The sequence below is a fragment of the Bombus bifarius genome, unplaced genomic scaffold (genome assembly GCF_011952205.1).
Source record: "Bombus bifarius isolate JDL3187 unplaced genomic scaffold, Bbif_JDL3187 scf7180000007979, whole genome shotgun sequence".
Taxonomy (NCBI): domain Eukaryota; kingdom Metazoa; phylum Arthropoda; class Insecta; order Hymenoptera; family Apidae; genus Bombus; species Bombus bifarius.
The window spans coordinates 1,466,986-1,489,223 of NW_022884364.1; the positions used below are offsets into that span (position 1 = coordinate 1,466,986).

Sequence of the window (22,238 nt, forward strand, 5' to 3'; positions counted from 1 at the left end):
CGCCGGATGACGTTCAAGAGCCAGCAAGGGCTTGAAAGATTGCGATAAAATCCAATGATTAAATTTTAGTCGGCTGTGAAGAGAAATGCTACGTTTCGATTTTGGATTGCGCGTAACGGAGATGAATGATCGTTCGTTAAAGTAATTCAGTACAGAGAATAACGGGTTTAACGGTAGAATGAAAGTTCTGAAAGAATGCGTCGTTTTAATTCCCGGCGAAGCGATTCAGCGAATGCACACGCGTTCACGGAAGAAATGCCTGAACCTTCTATTATTGCCCTTTCTTTCATTTCGCATAGCTTAGCCAGCCGTGAACAGAACGATATTAACTTTCAACGGGTTGGTACTTTGATTATTATATACGATTCCCAACGTTTAAAATAGTATAAGACTATACGGAAAGAAGAAAAAAGAGAAAAGAAAATAAATGTTTGATACGGATTTACTGGAAGATATTCACAAACCCCAGAAGCTTAAAAGATAGTCCACGAGTTTACCGAACGAACCTTCCAATCTCAATTTTTAAATTCTCTTTAAAGTTCCTTTCTATCGCGAGCTAGAATAAACCAAACAATGAAAAAAACAATATACACTGCAAAAATAAACCGAACAAGATGAGGAATTTTTCCGAAGATTTCGTTCGAACTTGAGATCTCTGAAGGGATTTTCCGCACATGGTAGTGAGGTGATAGTGATCGAGGTGATAGTGCTGCTGCTGGTGTATGGGTGTCGCTGTGAGGTACCGCTGCTTTCTTCTCATTTGGGCGTCGTGGAAGAAAAATCGGACTACGGATGCCGGGATTTAAACCGTGAGCAACACTCAGCCAGGCGTGGTCCAGGAATTGTATCCGTGGACCGCAATGTGCGTTCGAAATATCGATGTTCATGTGTCTTGCAGTTTACACGTTGACGCGCAATTAGCTGCGTTCTTCATCGACCCACGAGTCAAGTGATCCACCGTTCAGGGTAATAATCGTCTATACCGTGTGTATGGGGCACACGCGTCGACGCGTCTCTAACTCAATCAAAGCCAAGTTAAAAAAAAAAACATACCAAGTACAAAATACCCTCTCCTGATCTTTGATTGCGGCAAGAAGATACGGATAGGCCCCTCCGAAGAAAAATCGGATTATGGGTGCCAGGGATTTGAACCGGGATACTGAACGTTTGTAACCAACTGCGCTAACCATTGCTTTTTTTATAACGTTCATTGTCTAGTAGATGAGATTACATTTGTATGTTGTTCACAATAAACAATGAACTTCGGTTGTGGGGTGTTTTAGGCAAAAGTACCGATACGTGACGGTACGACATAGTCATACAATGTTTTGTGTGTCGAAATTACAATTTTTAGCTTACTATTTTTAAATTAGATTTAAGTCACTGTAGAGCGGTGCTTATATACGATATTGTTTTTTTCTTCCTATCTCTGTCCTGGAAATCTGGTCACAGAAACAGGACAGTGCGCTAACCACTGTTCTGCCGTCGCCCGGTGGTAGTTTTGCTGTCGAGTGCCGCTATAGTAATGTTACGCTACGAGGCTTATTATAGACCGTGTCCCTAACCGTCGCTCGTGGTACTACAGTGTCGCAGACAGATCGTCTTATAGTATCGGCGAAATATATACAATGTAGCGACAAGCGCATAGTTGTCATCAAGCAACGAGTTCTAAAAACGTCGATTCGCCTTCGGTCCGTTATTGTATCTACACAAAGAAGGTGGCATACGTGACCATAGGCGCGAACGGCGGCGTGACCCGTGCGTGGTGGAGACAAAGAAAATGTCGAAAGGGAAATTAGTATTATTTGAGGATTCAAACGGAATGCATCGTGAGGTTTAGACGAATAAAATCCAGGTCGCTTAGTCTAACGAATACATCGAGAAATATCATAAAGTCGGGTCGAATTACTGTAACAAACTAATTGTATTCATCGTTACATCATTTGTTACGTGTTCATAATAATATTAAATATTGTTAAATATACAAGTTTGTATTAATCCATTTAATTCAGTGTTAAAATCATTTGAACTACCTCTATTATCCTAATCGAAACAGGGGATCGACTAATTCGCGGTGTCGATTATCAGAATCGTAGCGAGAATTTACGCCTCTTGCTGACGCGTTTTCCTCGCAATCGCGTCTCTCCGCGAACGGTCGTAACAAGTAGTTCTACATCAAAGGAGCAACAATTACGTAAAAAATTCATGTAAACAATGACCGTGAATCTATTTGTACGCGTATGTGAGCTAAGACGAATGATTCGAACGATATGTGATCGAAGACTGGGCGAATGTTAATGTTAAAGTACCAGTTATCGAGTGAAGAACGATTCTCGAAATGCACGTAGAGATTTGAGAATGCATAATGTCACTGTGACATGTCAGTGTGAAAACTTGATCACGCGTTGCACGACTGCGTATTATGCGTGTGAAGAAGGACTTCCTTAAAGAAGGATGGGATGTAATCGACAAGGTGTTAGATGGAGTTATAACGTTGTTAAGAATAGTGCAAATCATTTGTTGCTTGAATCTATCAATCTTACGAATGAAATTTAGATTAGAAGCTTTTTTTAGTATGCGTGCAAAATGATTTGCTGTAGTGAATTGATAATTAAAATACGGTAGTATGTATCGCCGAGTAATTGATCTGCTTTATGATCAATTAATCTTTTCTATTTAAAGTTCCATTGTTCGTAATATAACAAATACGATAGAATAATTTGCGTTCGTGTGAAGAGCAAGAAGCGTCATTATCGGTTTGTACAATTTAATACAGTGGTTAGGAAGCAAGTGGTGTGACCAATTATCTAATCATCGAGAGACCAATCCTGATTTATACAAGTGCTATTAATTTGTAGCCAGAGTCGCGTTTCGAAATTGTTACGAATTTCGAATTAATCGGGAGATACCGAATTTTATTATGCAACTCAATCGATTTGTTAATCACGTTTCTTTTCGCATTTTTACAAACTAGTAGTCATTTTTTCGTTTTTCAGAACCGACAGGAAATTCTGATACGCAGTCTCGTTAAAAAATGAAACTGTTTTCTGAAGGCTGTTAATGAACGATACGCGCTAAGAGTATACTGCATACCAATTATAATGGTTTGATGAATTATGGTGACGAGATTTAATTGAAGAGCGTTTGAGAACTCTGTCATAATGGCATAGCTATTAGTCCAATTCGGTGAATCACCGAAGGATTAACGCGAAAGGACCCAGAGCACCATCCCGAGTAATCTCGTTCGGTTTGATTTCACCTGCACACCGAGATCTTACGAGACATGGTATGTAGTTCAGAATCCTGCTTCCATCCCATGGCTTATACCGTGACAAATGGCTAGGTTTCCAGATAACGGTTAGAAGATCCAGGATTCGTATCTCTGCCAATCGATTGGTTTCAATTCGAGTTCTTGATACGTGACATTCTTTGTTTCTTGTTCTGGCAAATGCAATTCGAATTTCTGTGTATTCATGCACGTCACATGCGTCATGTACGTGCGCGTATATTGAAAAATTCGATGCATCGAAGAAGATCAACCTAAACGTTTGTTTGCTGACTGCGCAGCAGATAGAAAAAAATTGAATCTCTAAATATCTATTTCCATCGTTTTTTTCTTTATTCTAACGATTTAAGAGCATCACTAGTGGTATACTTCCCAAAATTATTTTCGTTCGCGCGTTCCTACTCGGTCGCATCTGCATGTTAGAATATTAGATATTTGCCTTGCTGTAAGAACGGTCCTTGCGTTGTCTCGTACGATTAATTTGACACAGTTTTTCTTCAAATTAACGTGGCCTGATCAATGTAAGTATACACGCCCAGTTATTAGACTTCCAGTAAATTACCTGTCTTGCACAGTGTAATACAAAAGGCTTTCTCGATCCTCCGCAGCGAAGATTCTATGCTTCTTTGCAGTCTCGATAACATCGGAACACCTTAAAGGAATTCCGCTGATAATACGTATTGTTTCGACGCTATTCCTTCGTAGCTATCATATGCCAAAGTACCGCCATATTATCGTGACGTAATTTTCCATGCAGACTAGAAATTTCTCTACCCTTCTCGTTTATTCCTAGCTTATTCTCGATGTTTCTCTGCCAGCCACATTTTCTGTCGGGAATTTCTTTGATATCCGCCTGGTTTCGAATACACTGGAGAAAGCATGTTAACAGAGAAACGAAAGATTTCCGCGAAGCAATTATGATTTTTCCATAAAAGATCGTGTACGTATACTTTGCCATTGAGCGGTATTTGTGCGGAAAAGGTAATTTCCAGTGAATATTTATTCCTCTTACTTTCCTGCAACGCGCGCCACTGATTTTCATATTCTTTCAACTGATTTCACACTGGCGGAAAGGAGTATTGACCTGGAATGAAGCTTGGGACAGGTATCATTAATTATGTATCCACGTAGCATGTATTATATCGGAATATTGGAAAATACACGAACGAATTTCGTAATTAATGTTACTTCATGTACACTTAGCGAACGATAATTTATTAGTCCTCGTTGAAAATCTCTTCGGTATCTTCCTTCAATTATAACAATTCGACGTGAAGTTACGTTGCTTCTTTGTGATTGTATAAAATTTCACTGAAACGCCATACATATTTATATTTGCTTTGTTGAAGGTAATAGTATGTTGTTGGAATATTCGATTTACCGACTGTTTGGTTGTTTACGATTATTTGACGCTTAATTGATTAAAATGCCAACAAGTTCAATCGCCCGGGGAATGTTCTCTCGATCGACCGTATTCAAATTTATAACCGTCGGGTAACACCACCAAAATCGGCAGGATTCTTTATCGTATTTGAGGGAAAGAGATAGAACCGAAGAGAAACGAATGATAATAAGAATTCCGATTTCCACTCGTTTCACTTCGGGTTCAGCGAGATGATCCGTCTTGAAATTGTGAATGCTGGCAGACCGTTTTTTCGATAGTTCGATGAAATGGCTTGGCTAAAAAAAAAAAAAAAAAAAAAAAAAAAACGGGGGAAAAAGAAAGGAATGGATAAAGTTCGAAGATTCGAATAGAATCCAAAGCGACCGTCAGGATTGATAATAGACAAGGGATAAATGTAATTTGTCCGAAGCGTTTGGATCTTATGAGATGATGGTGTTGCAAATATTACATTTTTGAAAAAAAAGAGCTGTTTTTCTATCGGTGCTTTTTATAGAATACGTCGATACAGGTACAAAGTAATTTCATAGCTCGATTAATCGAAGACCAATTTTCGACGGGACACGTACGATCCATTAATCACGTTGGCATTATATTTAACTTGGACTCTCGAAACGTTTTGATTCGAGGGTAAAGGGGATCAATCCGCTGCAATTGAAATCTTCTCTGCTGTATAGCTGGAATCCTCCGCGTCGTTCTCGCTAATTGAAAATAAAGAACATGATTGAAGCTTTCGGGAAAAGTGGAATCGCCGCATATCGATTCGAAAAGCGATCATTGACGTTTAATTACGATAAGAATTTTTTCTACGCTCCTATTACCTACACCGTAATTGGCAGGCATATTTACGATAAGACAGACTTTTAACGGAACTCGACAAGTTCTAAAAGACATATAAAACTAAACTGAAAAAGTAAAAGATGTATAAAAAATTTCATAGTTAGCCGTTCCTTAATTACTTATTTATTTGTCTGTAAATATTCAACGGATTAGGTTATTTAACGGTAACAAAGTTGATGGAGCTAGTAAGAAACATAGGATTTAAGTTGCACAGTTCCCGTGGGATGGTGTGTCCGCGCGGCAACTACCACGTTAAACAGGTGTACTGTACATAGATCGCGCGGCATCGACCTTCTAGACGTACATACATATATACCTATATACATATTTCGTGTCTATAATGGATGATGCTTCGTCGAAATCGATGTTCTCAAAGTTTGAACTTATCTTTTGAACCATTTTTCTTTTCGCTTCTATTTAGATCCGAGAAATCTTGTCTGTTATTTGAAAAACGTTCTAAAAGAAGACGAGTACTGCGAAATTCATTACTAGCCTACGATACGCACGACTGTCTCACAGGCCGAATCGGTACGTAGTATTGCCGAGGAAACGGTGATTAATAACCACATAGGAGTGGCCTATTGTGCGGGTTTGCAATCACCGGTAGTTCGGTTCCCCATTTTCGCGTATCAGCCGAGCAATAAAACACGTTAGCCCTTTCATCGGTGGTTGTACATTCATGGTGTCCTCCTATCCAGACGTCAGGACGCGTTCTGTCGCAGCATCTCCATTCTAGTTCCGTGTTGACCGGTCGATTAACTAGGCGGCCAGCCTTTGCCAAGGCGATAAAGTCAGCCGGGAACATGATTTATTCCTGATGGAGAACAGAACAGTGAGGTATTGAACTCAGGCGAATCATTGAATTATCGAGAATTTCGAAGAGTAGAATGCTCATGGTTGGTTAAGTTGGACGGAAAGGCAATCGAACTTCGTTAGATCGCAACGTTTACAGTCGGAAAATGGCGTGACGAAGGGAGGGGGGGGGGGACGAATGTTCGTCGGAACGACGAGAAGAGATGTAATAAATTACAGGTTAAACGAGCCCGCCGTTGATAAAAATAAGTCGGTAGTCGTGGTCGACAATAATTTCCGCTTTCACACGGAGAGGGAGAGAAGGCGAATTGAACGAGAAATAGAGAGAAAGAGACAGAGAGGAGTTCAATCGACGGCCGGTGCAACGTCAATTTCGACGTACATTTACTCGGCTCTCGAGCCGCCGGTTTTGAAATGTAAATTTGCCGTGGGTAACAAGTGCGCGCGGCTCTGCGGCTCATAACGAGCCGACGAGAAATTAGGCCGGCGCAATGGAACCGCATAGCCACGCGGTCGGAAAAACGGCCAGGGTTCGTTACGTTCTTTCTCCTTCACCTGACTTCGCTTAGCTACTTTCTCCCGAAAAAGAAATTAGCGGGGTGGACCAATTTCCCAGCGACCCATTCTTTCGCAGACATAAAAATGGAGCGAGCTATTCGATTAGTTACCGCGAATCGTATGATCTTAAGTGCGTTCACTGGTATTTGGATGATGGGCATCGCGGAACTCACGCGATCGAGCACGCGATCGAGCACGCGATCGAGCACGCGATCGGACACGCGATCGGACACGCGATCTAGCACGCGATCGAGCACGCGATCGAGCTCATGATCTCTTCTTCGACTTGCAGATAGTTATCGGATTACGAGAGCGAGTATGTCACTGACTACCCTAATGGACAAGTCAGTCGAGTCTGGACCATGTACGAGACTCAACTTTCATGCAGTTGAAATTTAAATCGGTAATCTTGCACGGAAATGATATTCGACCCGCGAGTAAGATAGCCGGTCAACAGCGTTTGCGTTGCATAAACTTTGATTAAATCTTCTCACTGCAACTTTTTCGGAGCTATCATAGGACGGAGTCGTTTATTGTTATCAACAACAGGTAATTTTCTGTCTTTAATTAGGAGAAAGGAAATCGTCGTCGTGTTTATCGTCGTAATTAATAATAGCAAAGATATTTCCATATTGCATAACTGTAACAAAGCATAATTCTAACGAAGGTCCTAACATTTCTGCAGAATGTGACACAGTCGCTTGGTAATAGACAAGGCGAGAGGTAATCTCTAATGTTATTCAAAGTCAACTCCCACTGTAAGTAGCTTCAGGTGTCACCGTCATGTGTAAAGTTGTACATATCTGATACTAACAATTTTACGATCTCATAAAGCGGAATTCTCGCTGTACGATGAATTTCATTAGTAAGGCGTGCGTAGCGGTGCTCGCGTGTAAACTCATCACCGGTAAAATTTATCCCGCGTGTACCTTATTAAAACGCAACCCCCTTTTAATATTTGGCACGACTCGGTTGCTAGTTAATTTGCCCCTCTGAGACGGACTGCGAGATAACGGTTAACGTTATTCGAGAAATTTACTTATTTTGCGATTCAACGCCGTTCTCAAAGCGAATACGGGGCAGGATTTAACTTGACGAAACTGTTTGGAACCTGGTTCCTCTCGCAACGTTTGGATTTCGGCCTTTCCATACAGTTCACTTTAGATACGATGAAAATTAAATTACTTTCCTTAAAAGGATCTCTTGCTCGAAGCTTTATAGGACGCTTTCTGCTGCTTTACGAATTTATAATCAAATTCATTAACCGATAAATCCAAAATGAAGAAAAGAATAATGTTTAAACAAACCATTCATACACTCTAATATCTTAGTACGTAACTCGATAATGAAAAGATGCAATCGTTAAGATATATTACGATGTAATTGGCCGTATTTCTAAAAATTCTTCTTTACCGCAAGTGCCAACACGATAATCCCGAAAGAGCTACAAACTGCGGACGCAATACCACCAACGATCGGTTTTTTTTGCTTCAATGGATACGTGGAACCATAAAGGAAAGTTGCGAGATTCGATAGAGGAAGATAAACAATTTACTATATATCGCTCGGCACGCTTAAACTCATCGATTTTACGGACTTAGTGGTCCGTTTTATTTGTCGATGTTGTACGATGTAGCGATGTAGATTAGTTTTCTTTTTCTGTTCTTTTTTTTTTTGTATGTCAAAGACCAGGTCAGTTCTAGTGGATTAACAGCGTTGCAATTAACAATCCACGAGAAAAATGTAGCGCCCAGCGTAAATTAAATGAGGTGATTGGATATTTGATTTGGTTTGATCGTTCGCAAAAGTTGTGTCTCGTTTCAACGAATCGTGTAACGAATGTAAAGATTCGCTATTGATACAGCGCCTGGTGCAAAAGAGTTTCTATCGTAATTCGAAGTTTCACCTTCAGTTTGTTCGCAGGAACTTTTTTCTTTCTCGATGCTGTCCTGGCCGGTATTTGCGCGAAAAATGCGACGAAAGATTTTCACCAGTGAGCGGAAGTTATTTGGGTGTTCTCATTTCCTGTGTGCATCCGCGTACGCGAGTACGTCGTTCTTCGAGTACTAGCAAGATGTTCCGCAGGTATTCCGGATATAATAAGAATATTCTGGAATTTTAGCGGTAGATTATCTCTCGACCGAATTTCATTCGGATTTCACCGCGGAATACATCTCTTGAAATTCGTTGAACAATCTCGGAAGGGAATAAACTTGCCTTTCTAGTATATTTTCTATTGATTTTAACTTCAGTTGTTTACTCATCTCTTCCTGTTGCTCGATCTCGAGACGAGCTGCTTCGCTTTTATTAAATAATCTTTTAAGACGATTAATGAGGATTTTCATTAGATTGTTTAAATAAACTTGTTGTATTTATGGGCAGATTCCGAACGTAGTCTAATTTCATCTGAAAACATTTGCATACGAAACAATTTCTGTTCTTGACTCGATCTTGAGTTCTGATGTTAAATTTTACTTAAACTTCGCAAGTAGGGTAATGCGTTTGCAGAGCAGTAGTTCAATAAGAAAATAAAAATAGGCGAAAGCAATTTCGTTTCTAACAAATTTTCAGCAGAATCTTACGAAGTCTGTATCGCAAACTTTTCTTAGAAAATTCATCCAGCCTAGAAGTGGATTTTGGAGCAAGTGGCTGGCAGACACGGCCCTTCGTGCTGTTTATGTATTTTACTATCTACGGATACTATTCAACTAGTTGACTTGACGTGTCCAAATTCTTTCTCTCTATCTCTCCACTTTTCTTTCCTTCTTTTTTGTATTATTACTTTCAACGCAACACGAAAAATATATCGGTGGAACGAATTTAACTCATTCTTCTCACGCAAAATGATTTTTACTCGATGAAAAAGAAGTTTACAAGCTTTATTTTCATCTTTAAACTGTTTAAACTTTATTTTCTCAATTCTGGCAACAAAGTCTATTTCGAAACTGTACACTCGTGGAAACAAATTCTTCGATACGCGAATCCCTCAAAGTAAAGAGAATTTTAGAGAAACGATTGATCGTTTTCGTATACGCAGAGAGTAAAGAGAAGTTCTCTTTTCCTTCGATGGTCGATCTGAGGTAAAGAAAGCCAATGTAGCGCGGCATTCGTAACACCACGCGCTATCTAAGAACGAAATGGTCGATTGCGGAGAAATTGCTTCTCTTGCTTGTGAACTTACGATCATCTCAATTTTGTCCGTGGTCTGTTGGTCGATTTTCTGGGTTAATTCGTTGATTCCATCTACCGTAATACTGCTATTATTCATTTTGTAATCTTATCCCTTGACTCGATATAATTAAGATGTGAATAAATAACGTTAAGTACATTTCTAATAGCAAACGGAAGAATACTCGAATAAAACAAATATGCTTGCCTCTCTCATCACGATTTAGCACGAGTTAAAATCACGAGTTAAAAATAACGTCTGACATTCATATAATGAAATAACCAAATTTTTAAATAGGACGACATTTTTTCTCAGCTTCCTTTTCTCTATTTGTAATATATTTAAGAAAATAGTAAACAGTAATTTTTCGCGTTTGATTTGCAATTCCTGCTAAATTTGCATTACGTTCAAGATATCTTTTAACGTTGAACGTATGTCGAACTGTTTAAAAGGAAGAGAGATAAAAAGCAGAAAGATAAAAATAGAGAAACAGTGAAACGATACGTAACAGAAAGAAGCGACTCGAAATCGAAAAGTTTCTCCCTTCGATTCGGTGCATTTCGTTTTCGGAGAATTCCGGAGAACTCGTCCCTTTAATTACAGCGATATCGACGAAAGACGAATCGGACGAGAAGTTGTCCAATTCTAAAATCGTGAAAATCAACCCTGGCTTCATCAACTAGAGATTAATAGTCCTCTCTGCTTGTTTTACTTCTCCGTTTCCTTACAACCGATAAACTTTTTCCATGATTAATCGTGGCAGCACGAGGCGACGCGGTGACCTATGTACTTATTTTAAGCCCAGGGTTGATCTCCGGATCTATACATTCTTCTTCTATCTCGATTAAGAGACACGATAGCTGTTTCGCGAAAATTGTGTGCAAAAGAGATAACGAATCGTCAAGTCGTACAATCTGTTAGTAAAGTCTAATTGGACAGCTTTTACTCGTCGAAAAGTGTTCCGGATTTCAAATTTTCATACAAGAAATTCTTATTCTATTTAACATTGATACTGAAAATGTCAAATTATCTCGCAAATGTTTCGCTTTAACAATTAAACGGACATTCTTTCTTTATGAACTTTGAATCTGCTTTGCGATTTTAAACACTTTTGTATTACCTAGTCACGGATTATGAGATAAATAACCGATCGATTAACTTTTCTTCTTAGCTAACGATACTATTCTTACATGCCAAAACACGTTGAAATATGCACGAGTAACGCGATTTTCTCATTTTCTACATAATTTCCGTTCGTTCAATTACTTCACGATGCCATTGAACGATCTTGTTTTCCTTTTGAATTCTTGTTTAAATATTTAGAAAAATGAGGACAAGAAATAAAAGAATGGAAGATGTCTTTTACCGTAGCCAGCGAATAAGAATAGCAATTTTCCCAGAAAATTAACATTTTTGTGTAGTTGGTATTTGGTGTACGTTTACATGCAATGATGATACGTATGTTAGAGAACAAGACTTGCTAACCGAGAGACGTTCAGCCAGACAAAGTACTATAGCTTAATGGAAATTTCGAGTTTAGAAAAGGTTTCATTAAAAATTTGTAACTTCCTGTGAGGTAAAAGAGAATTCATGTTGTATACACCGTTGAAACCATCTTAACGTTTTTAACAAATAGAAAAAGCTTGTACAAATTTAATTAACTGGAAAGAAGTAGTTGCGAGGGCTGAGCTTATCTTTGTTACATAGAATACTAGCTTTAAGCGAATGTTACTTCAAATTATAGTCTTTTCCATACAAATCATTCGAAAATGGGAACGCTACTATTAACGAAGAGGAAACTTGGTAGCTATGACACGAACATATTGTCAATGCGTGGAAACCACACAAAAACTGTACTGATCTCCGTTCGGGAGGTGGACAAGAGATTAAGGTAATCCCACCTAACCGATGACGTTCGTTGCAAAGGTTTCAACAGATTAATCGGTAGATCGATCGTCACTTGCAACTAGCGCCATGGAAAAAGTCATGATTTTGCAATACAATATAGAATACAAGAGACGAAAATCATTCTACGAAATAATAAATGCTAACGTTTAGTATAAACGTGTTACGACTGTAGAGAGACATTAATGAGGTAAAATAAATAATTACTAGAGACATTGCAATTTTGATGTTAATCCAAAATAATGTATTTTCAAATAGAAACATGATACAAAATGTTGAACGTTTGTGATGGTGCCGAATATGTATGTCATACATTTGCTTTTATTAAATATTACCATCTGTCAATTTTAGCCAAAAATCGATTTTTAGATAGAGTACTTATATACAAAATAAATATCGGCACGATACATCCTTCGAATATGCTTTAAATTATAGATTAAGTTGTATCGTAGAATTTTAATTGACTTCAACGGCAGCAACGCAGTCGATCAAATCTTAATGAGCTTGTTTCAAACTCATGTTAAATCAAACGTTAAAGTTACGTGAAGTATACCTCTGAGATACTGATTAAAATTGGCATAAATTTATACAGTTATTATTATATTACTGAGATTTTATTTAGAGAATTTATTTTGTCGAAGACGTCAAAGTTTAAAAAAACAAACTAAAAGGTCGTTTTTATTCAGTATCGGTAGGAATCTTCATTTCGCTTGTATACTCGGACCTCTAATAAAACTTTTTGATCGTGTTATTTTAAATTAATGCTACTATACTGGATATTGAAACCAGTTTCACCAACGATTAAATCCAGTAATTAATACGCGCAAATCCAATGATACCGAATAACGCAGAGCTTTGCTGATCTGGATCAGTGACAGTTTTTGGTAAAAGAAAACGTTTGCTCGTACGCGCTATAATTAAAAATACAGTACTCAACAAATATCCTACGCACATTTATCATTTATTGCGCATAAAAACGAACATTACGAAATCTATCATAATGTTAGAGGATTCGAAATTGATCGTACAATAAGACCTTATATAAATCTTGGTGCACACGTTGTGTTTGTAATCGCCTCTTTTTACGAACGTCATGTATTTCCGGTATATTTTTCAGTTGGATGAATCGCGCGGATATTAAATTTGTTAATACTTTGAAACATTTTCATGCAAGCTTTGAAAAAACCTGGCAATTTATATAATCCTTACACGATTAAACTATGCACATTTTTTGGGATGTTACTCTTATATCTTCGTTATCGCTCTGTAATATAGCCAAAGGGAGGTGCAGGTAATTTTGCAAGTAACTCGTGTATGAAGTATACCGTTTTAGACGTTAAAAGAGATAAGGGTGCAACGTATTGGTAATGAACTGTAAACGTAACATCGAAGGTCGAACGCTTCGCATACCTTGTTGAAGAGAAAAGAATCGCGGCTAGATACGAGTTTACGCCGAAGTCATTCAAATAAGCATCGACATGCAAGTTTTGACGTTTCCTGCGAACGTATTGTGGCACTGTATTTGCGGTTTCCAGGAAGTCTTTAACGCCCGAGGTTGTCTGCCTCCGAGTGAGAACTTGTTTCATTTGAGCGCGATAAGTTGTACGGCAAGCTTGAATGCAGTGTACGAACGAACCATTTCAATTTACCAAGGGACACGGGCTATTCGGTAAACAGAAGTTCTTTCGACTACACTGCCATTTGTTTCCACATACAACGTGTTCAATTACAAACCCTCCTTCTCAAAATACTTTCACCCGGAACCCGCTTTATTATGGATAAGATTCATCGTTTTGTTGAAACACGAGTGTGGGTATAAACATATAGTCCATTTAAATTATTCAACGATATTATTCAACAATAAAAGGAGCATTAATCCGCGGCGAGAGAAGCACGAAATGTGCGCTCATTTAAGACGAGTGAAACCGGTATACTTGTTAACCTGAAATCGGCTTAATGTCTTTACACCGCATCGCTGCCCTTTTACGCTCCTTCCATTCGTTATCGTTTCAACTTCCTTCCTCTCGTTTCGCATATTTTACACGCGTACAATTTCAACTCTCGGCGACGATTCTGCCACGATTTCTCGTATATCTGCACGACGAGCTGATTACACAAACTTTTGCACCGATGTTCATATCAGTATGTAAATAAGTGTACTGGCTATCATCATGAAACCGTATGACCGAGATCATTACCATGGATCCCGTTCCTTCCTTTCAGCTCCTCCATATCCCTTTGCATTTTGCAGTATATATATATATATTTACCTACACGTTTGCTTACCAATGTATACGTGTATTACGTACTCTATACACTTAACTTCACACGAAGCTAAATTAGTAGCGTGGTTGCTCATGCGCTGGATTCTGCTTTGCCAGAAACATTCATTGTTTCACAGCAAGGCAAAATGACGCTTGCTTTCGTGTGTTATACCGCTGCGATTATCTATCATTTAAATCAGTTTGAAGTTAGTGAATAATAGCTTGTACAACGCGTGCAAGCTGCGCCATATACCGGAACGAGCAGGAGAAGAAAAACTTGTATAATTAACGCGCAGTTTGTCTGTGGCAAGTCGAAATTGTCGTACATCGGTCGATTTCATATAGGCGCGAACAAGGTGAATCGGCAACGAAACACGCGAAAGCCAGTCAACCGAGGATCAATTGATTCCGTGAATCTCGTTAAAGCGAGTAATAGCGAGGCGAGTTTAAGTCACGCGCTTTTGCAATGGAAAAAGCGACAGGGCGTCGTCGCCAATTAAATAACTTTCGTCTCATTGAATCTATGGAATTTCTAATGGAATGTTTCAACTGGTTTTACGAACTATGAATATCGAGATGGAAGAAAAAAGATTCGAGATACGGGACGAGTGGCGAGAAACGAGAAACAAGAGGAAAGAGAAACAAGAGGAACGAGAAACGAGAGGAACGAGAAACGAGAGGCACGAGAAACGAGAGGCACGAGAAACGAGAGGCACGAGAAACGAGAGACACGAGAAACGAAAAGCACGAGGAGAGTGAAGAGAAATTGCGACCTGCTTAAAAAGCAGGAAACGAGAATGAAAATGTTCCATGAATTGTCGCAGCTCCGTTGAAGGGACGTCAGTTTCATTGTTAAAGTTATTACGCGATAGTGACGATAATAATCGGACATGGGCAGGAGCCAACATGTGCGAGCTACAGAACGTAGCCAACCAGAAATAATGATGGGCTATGTTCAAAAGTTCGTCGAGTTGGCGTATGAACTGCTTGCGGTACGTTTGAACTGTTAAGAGTGGGTAAACATGGGAATAAATTGAAACGAGAATGTACGCCGTTTCGCGAGAACTATCGCGATGATGTAAATGCTGATAAACGGGTGATATTCGGTTGTTCTCTCTTTTTATTCCAACGATATTTTTTCGCTCGTTGAGTTATTAAATATTGCCGCACGATTGTTTCGTGTACATAAAAATCCTGGTACCAATTCAGCAGAAGAGATCGTTTGTTAGAAATAGAGAGCGTGCAAAATCTGATTGGACGTTACGAAAGATGGAAAAATTCATATTGGTGTTCCTGTTTTAATTTTCCATTTATCATCGCCTGTAACGTTGTATTTAGTTTCCAGAAGAGGACGTGGTTGTCGAAGTATGGCTGGTGTCGCACGTTTAGCAAACGATGAAATGAAAGAAGCGAGATATTCGGGAGCAAAGGAGCTTGTAAGGGAATAAAAACTGGAGAATACAATGAAAGTGGATATAAACCGAAGGTCAAACGTGTCTGATATTCTGTGCGATAAACGTACGATAAATGCAGTGAAAGACTGTACGTGATAAATCGATGCTAAATTTCGGTAGACGTTTCTATTTGTGTACATCATGCGCGATAGAGCTTCCTCCAAATGGAAACTTATCGAATTTTTCTGGATCTCTCTTATCTGTATTGCCGGCGTAACTAAACAGATGTCAAAATAAAGGAAACCATCTGTATAAATTCTAGAGTGACAGTATTTACGGCCATTTTACGTTTATAAATCCCGTAAACGAGAATGGAGTTGGGACACAAATAATATTGTTCGGTAACTTACTTGAACGAACGATATTTCGTAAGATGGATCATTTCGCTCGTTCGTTTTCTTCGAAAAGAACTCGCGAATAATAAAAAATATTTGCGATTTCCTATATCGTATAAGATTATAAAGTACCGAAAATCTTTTGTCCAAGAAAAACTTTTGTGATCCGTTTCTACGTGCTCTTTTCTTTTGTCGAATATACTTGACGAAGGTGAGCCACTTACAGCGAAAGATTGAAGCTGAACGAGAAAAGACTAAGGGTCACAGCCCTCTACTTGAATCCATATCGATTACAGGAGACGTGAATGTTGTCGTGCTTGTGTATAACATGGGCAAAATGACGAAGACAGTGTATCGCTGACAATAGTCGTGCTGTACATTATATTTCGTGTAATGATACTCGCAAGAGAAATCCGGTGACTCATACACGGCGATTTTGTTGAAACTTTGCACAAGGGATCTATCTAAGAATTTAACCGTAACCCGTGGCCATTTTTTACTTCTAAGAAAGAAAGCAACCCTTTTATCAGAGCCGGCCCCTGTATGTAAGTGACTATAAATCGTAACCGACACAAGGTATCAAAAAATGGTTGAAATAAAAGCTATAACGCGTCTTGAGACTTATAAATCTGTGCGAGAAATTTTTTGGACAAATGATTTCTTTACGAAAATGACGTAAAAGGGAAACGTCGTCTCACTTTATCTTCTTTTTCTTGTTACAGACAAGTATGATGAATGTCTAAAGTAAGGACGTTGTAAATTAGTTGTCACCATGAGAACGCTTCTGATCATACTGAGCACTTTCTTGGAAATACAACTTTATTTCATTGGTAAGTGTCAAAATACATCAAACGATTTTTGTTTAACAAACGAGATAATCGAACGTGTCTAAATCATCACCAAAGGCATTGCGAAAATCTCCTCTATTTTCTCAAAGATATTAATTTACACCATCGATTATGACATTGTAAGTTACGGACTTAGTTCTAACATGCACTGTATCGTATTAATTTAAGTTTAACTTAATCGCGTTGTATTCTACTGTAATTGTACTGTAAATGGTGTATGTTCAAAATGTATAGGAATTATTATTTAACTTTTCTGTAACTTACTTTATTATATTTTGCACTTCGTTTCCGGTATATTATTGTTACGTATTTCGTTAATCGCGCATGCTAATGATTATAAAATACGGTTGACTTTAAGTAAAATAAATAACAATAATAATAGATCGGAAATAAATAATTATAATAAGATAGTCAAAATTATGTTAGTTTATTAGCAGTTATTTATATTATATGATATGTAAGAAACTAGGACTACATTTTATAAATCGTTCGAATAGTCGTTCGAATCGAAGGAATTTTGGATGTGTGCTTATGTAGCAGAAGCTCTTCGGCATTTGCATTTCACCGCGTCATTTTCGTGCTGACACAGAAAACACTTAATTCACCATGCTAGTTGATGGCTGACAAGTAATATCCGGTTATCGTGCTTTTGATGACCGCGCAAAGTTTTGGCTCGTTAGCGCTGGTAGAAACTTTCCGCCGGCAATAAACTATTCGTTCCTCGATCGAAGAAATCACTACCTCGCTAAGAATTTATTCGTATCTGTTTTGTCGATGAAATTTTTAGTTATGGTTCGGTTTTGTCTGTCGACCGACTCTGACAAATAGATTTGAAATATCGTAGTAAAACACAACCCGTACCGATTGTCTAGAATTGTATAAGGCACCTACGTTGTAGATAAGGAATTTAATCGGAGGTTTAATTAAACGAACAGTAATCCTTATTGTGCCTGCGTTTTACGATTCCTAATTGGCCGATCTTTGTCAAGTTGCTCGAAATTAATCGTGAACCGTTTTACCTTTTCGTTATCTTCGTAAAGTTTTTACGTCGACGGACTTTTATGAAATCGGTGAATCCTATTCGCTTGCATTTTAACGCGAAGTTGTGCACAATTTTTTTTTACTTCTTGAGAAAAAGGCAAATAATTTTTTATCTTATTCTAAAAATCAATACAGGCTATCTCCTTTAGGATGATAGATTGGTTTCTTAGTGGTCAACAGAACGTAGCTAGGACGTGTATCAAACATCGCGTATTGTCCTTTCACACGTACGGCTACAAAATAGGTTGCACCTCCCATGCGGCAATACTTCGTCGTTATCGCTGTGTATTTTATAAAAGACCGGTAAAGCCAAAGGAGAAAGCGTCTCTAGTAATAACAAAACTCGCAACGCGGCAAGACAAGTCGACGATAAACATTGTTTGGAAAATGCTTTTATCTGCAAAAATATTATACCGATTATTGTTGCTGTACAGTGTCGATTATTCTATCGCGCCGATATAAATTGAATGAAAACTCTGAATGGCTATATACTTTGTCGTTGACGTAATTTAATAGAAATCCCTTTAAAGGTATTTCTCCGGGTACAATCGCTCGCAAAGGAATAGAACGCGTGAGAGCGTAGGTACAGAAAGAAACTTTTCGGGAAAACTGAACGCGATATTTCAGCTCCTTAGGTAGACACTTCGTCGAATCACATGCGTTGCATTTCTTTACTTGGGAAACGATACCGTTAGGCATCTCCATGCTTTAGTATGAGATTTCTTACACTGTTTAACATCATATATTAGTCCTTTTGTAAGTTTCTAAGAAGATTTTAGCTGTAATAGATGAAAATGTCATCCTGGCGATGACTTGATACAGGGATTACGTGTTAAATATGAAAACTTTGAGGATCAATATCTTGACTTCGGTACCGTTAGGTTTCCTTAAATTTTAACTACATGTACATTATGTTTCTTAACACGTAACTAAAATTCGATGAAATTCCTAAGAAATTCATTTTTTCGCAGCAATATCTTTCAACGCTGAAGAACATGAAAGAATGTTAGACAAATGAGAGGAGAAACGCGTAGAGCGTTCGTTTTAACTTTGGACGCGCGTTTCTGATAGAATCACAGAAAATTACAGGATAGGACGAAGAAAATGGTGGAAATAAAAAGGCAATAAATCGTAGCGACTTCCGGGTAAATCGGAAATCTAGGCCGTACTGCCGGGAGAAAGAACGAAGCCGTCTGGTAACGAAGCTGGTAAGAAAATCGACGAGTCGCAGAGTCGGGTCGATCTATGATCGCGTGCACGCGTGCCATTTCCTTGGCCACATGCGATTTCATGCCTGTCACATGACGAGATCTCCTTTCGAGTCTTTGGTGTTCGGGAGCAGGACGATTCGTGGACTCAGGAAAACGGGTCAGGTTTAACGAACCGTCGAACGAGTCTCGAGCAAGGTAACGAGAGCTAATTGCCGACGTTTTCATCGTGTACACGAGTCAAGTACGCGAACTAAATAGAGGCTCGTTATACTTCGGGGCTAGACGGTCGCGTATGCGTTTAGGGAATTCTTATCATATGTCGCGTGAATTTCGTATGTGTACGAACGTTACATGGCGTTATAACGCGCACGGTAAATATAGATTTCGATGTTCAAAAACCTTATAGACGTGGAAGATCGGTGCGACGAACATAGAAAGTGTTGGAATTAGATTCGTTTAGGCATAGAAGCCGAACTGTGCGCGAGTTATGTGAATGAAAACGCAATTAAAGAGTACGAAGAAACCGCGTGGGACAGTTAAGTGTTTTCGAAGTGAATTTCAAGGAAAACCCGGTAGATTTGTAATAGCTCTGCTGCTGCAAACGCGAAGCAATGCTTCGTAATTGTCGTGACTAAGTTATTCACTTAAGCCACTTACGTTGCGCCGGGGTTATGCGTTATCGTAGCAACGGTGGCTGCATTAATCTCGAAGCGAGAGAGAATTTCGTCTCGTTTTCCTCTCTAGCTCGGTACCATGCTCGCTGACGCTATTGTACCCCTTGCCAACGAAGTAGCGTGAAAATCGTCCTTAATCTCCGATAGTATCTTCCCTTAGGCCTTTGAGCTTTTAAGCTTTTGCAACTTCGATGTTCGCATTATAGTTTTATACTGCTCGAGCTTTCCCCGAAAATGAATCTAGGTTAATAGAAATTTTTTCCCATTTCAATTACCTCGCCGGAATTTTCTCACATAAACTACACTCGAGAATGAATTCTATTGTTTCATTACCTATGCTACGACGTAGTCACGATACCGGAGATAGGATTGCAGGAGAAGAATGAAATCATGACGCGAAGTTTGCGATTAAATATCTCTAATAACGATTCGACTTGTCTCGCTCTCTCCTTTAGTTTTTTTTTTTTTGGTCTTTTCCCCGAAGATAAAGAATTACGGCCCATAAAACTCGGAGCAATTTCCTAAGAAATGGGCTATAAGAATCGCATATAGTAACATCCACGATGATACAGCGATAATTACGAATTAAATCGTACAATTATTTCTCGATTATTTACGATGCAACGTGTGTCAGAGATTTTAATCCGTAACGTGATTGTAATTTTTCCAGGGAGCCGGGCGGAGCAGCAACAATCGTTAAGGGTCAGCAACGAATTGGTGTCATTAAACAGCTCCGAGGATAAAAGCGAAGATGTCGTCGAAGGTCCCATCAGGGAAGTTCTTGCACAAAGCGGAAGCACCGCGAATTTGCCCTGCAAAATTACCGAACCTGGCGCTGGAACCGTAAATGTCGTTACGTAATACAAGTTAGCTTGTAGACGATTGACCCAGAAAAGTATTTCCAAGATACGCGGCCCTCCTGGCGTGATGTAATTCATGCAGGGTCGAAATTAGTTTCATGCCGATACACGACACCACCAGAGGCGAGGACGCGAGTGCTCTACATCCGCGAAATATTTTCCTCGCAACAACGCGTTCGCGACTCGCTTTGCTTTCCACTCGTTGCTATTTTCGCAGCAGTATCGGTTTTTATACATTTGCTTAGAATTTTCGATGTTCGAGAATAGCAGATCGAGACCAGTAGCGTTCTTTTTCACATTTATTAATAATTTTAACCTGAAAAATTTACCTACAGTTTCGAGCTTCCTATCGGCTATTTTACGATTCGATGCTTTCTTTTTCTCGTTCCTATTTTTATGCTACCTTTTATTCTATATTGGCACTTCGTTAGATTCCTTCTTTCTCGCCATATTCGCGACCGTTCAATTTTCATTTGCCGCCAGAGCAGCGAGTTGAGTGATATTCATTTAATCTCCGTTTGCCAGGTGGCATACACGAAGCAATCGAGGGAAAGAGAATTCATGACTGAATAATACAACGATTCATTGAATTTTAAAAACTGGAGGAATCGTTTTATACATATATAACGATTCTTTGAATGTTTGTAACCCTAGATGAGGGACTGAAGGGAATGTAATTCTTTTGAGACGTACGACCCACGTAAAGTCTCAAAAGCGTTGCTAGGATCAGGAAGATGAACGCGTACAAGTGCTTGTCTTCTAAAATAAACTGTTAGGTTAGATAAAGCGAAGGGGAATAAATATCAAACATCAAGAACAGAGCAAACTTTCATGTAATGTTGTTCAATGGACTACAGAGAAAAACAGACCAGAGCCTTCTAAACTGATCTTGTTAGAACTTCCCAATCTATTTTCAAAGTTACTCTCCTTTTGTACTGTGAATTCAATTTCTGCGCAAGCTTTGCACTGTAATTGAATCACGGTTAAACGAGCGAAGAATCTTCAGTTGCATTGCTAATTGACTCGAAGAAATGTTCGCGAGTTGTTTAATCGATTTCCGTCAAACCATATTTGATTAAAAACGATATTTTCGGTATACCGATATAAAAAATAAAATATCAAATTTGACACGATTGCACTTTTTACACGTTGAAATAACGGAATATTTTTTGAAACAATAGTAGCAACCGTGATAGACGCGGAGTTACTCTTTCTATAAAAACTGCAAATTAAATAATCGCATCTTTGCGCATACTGTATCGCGGGCCTGTGACCTAATTAATTCTATAAAGTTCAACGTGTTTTTGCATTACCCATATACGTATAATGCAAAAAATATTACTTGTTTGGAGGCGTACTTTGCTTCAAACTAGTTCAATTGGTACATTTGTTCAAATATACAAATATCGCTGCTAGTAGAATATAATATGTGTTCCCGCTATTCGGAGTATAATACAGAAAATTTTTCGAATTTATATATAAAGTTTAAAATTCAAATTTTCGAATTCAATAAATCCTTTTGAATATGCGGATTACGTTTATAACACACTTGCTTATCGTACGAACTGATTTTTTTAA

At 38.7% G+C, this 22,238-nt stretch overlaps 1 protein-coding gene and 1 non-coding gene across 5 annotated transcripts in view; one reads left to right on the forward strand and one right to left on the reverse strand.

Annotated features, from left to right (window-relative positions):
• The window catches only part of LOC117204662 (zwei Ig domain protein zig-8-like), a 46,249-nt gene that overhangs the window by 14,392 nt on the left and 9,619 nt on the right, over nt 1-22,238 (forward strand). For 2 of the 4 annotated variants that reach the window (XM_033442274.1, XM_033442272.1), the window contains exons 2-3: nt 16,749-16,856; nt 20,471-20,643. In XM_033442274.1, coding sequence (XP_033298165.1) covers nt 16,799-16,856; nt 20,471-20,643 — 231 coding nt within the window. In that variant the 5' untranslated portion in view covers nt 16,749-16,798. Of the gene's footprint in view, nt 1-7,429; nt 7,449-16,502; nt 16,572-16,748; nt 16,857-20,470; nt 20,644-22,238 lie in introns of those variants that run through there. The other 2 variants (XM_033442275.1, XM_033442273.1) reach the window with 2 other exon arrangements.
• Nucleotides 815-969, reverse strand: LOC117204772. Its single transcript, XR_004487128.1, has one exon. It is a non-coding gene; the product is annotated as a 5.8S ribosomal RNA (ribosomal RNA).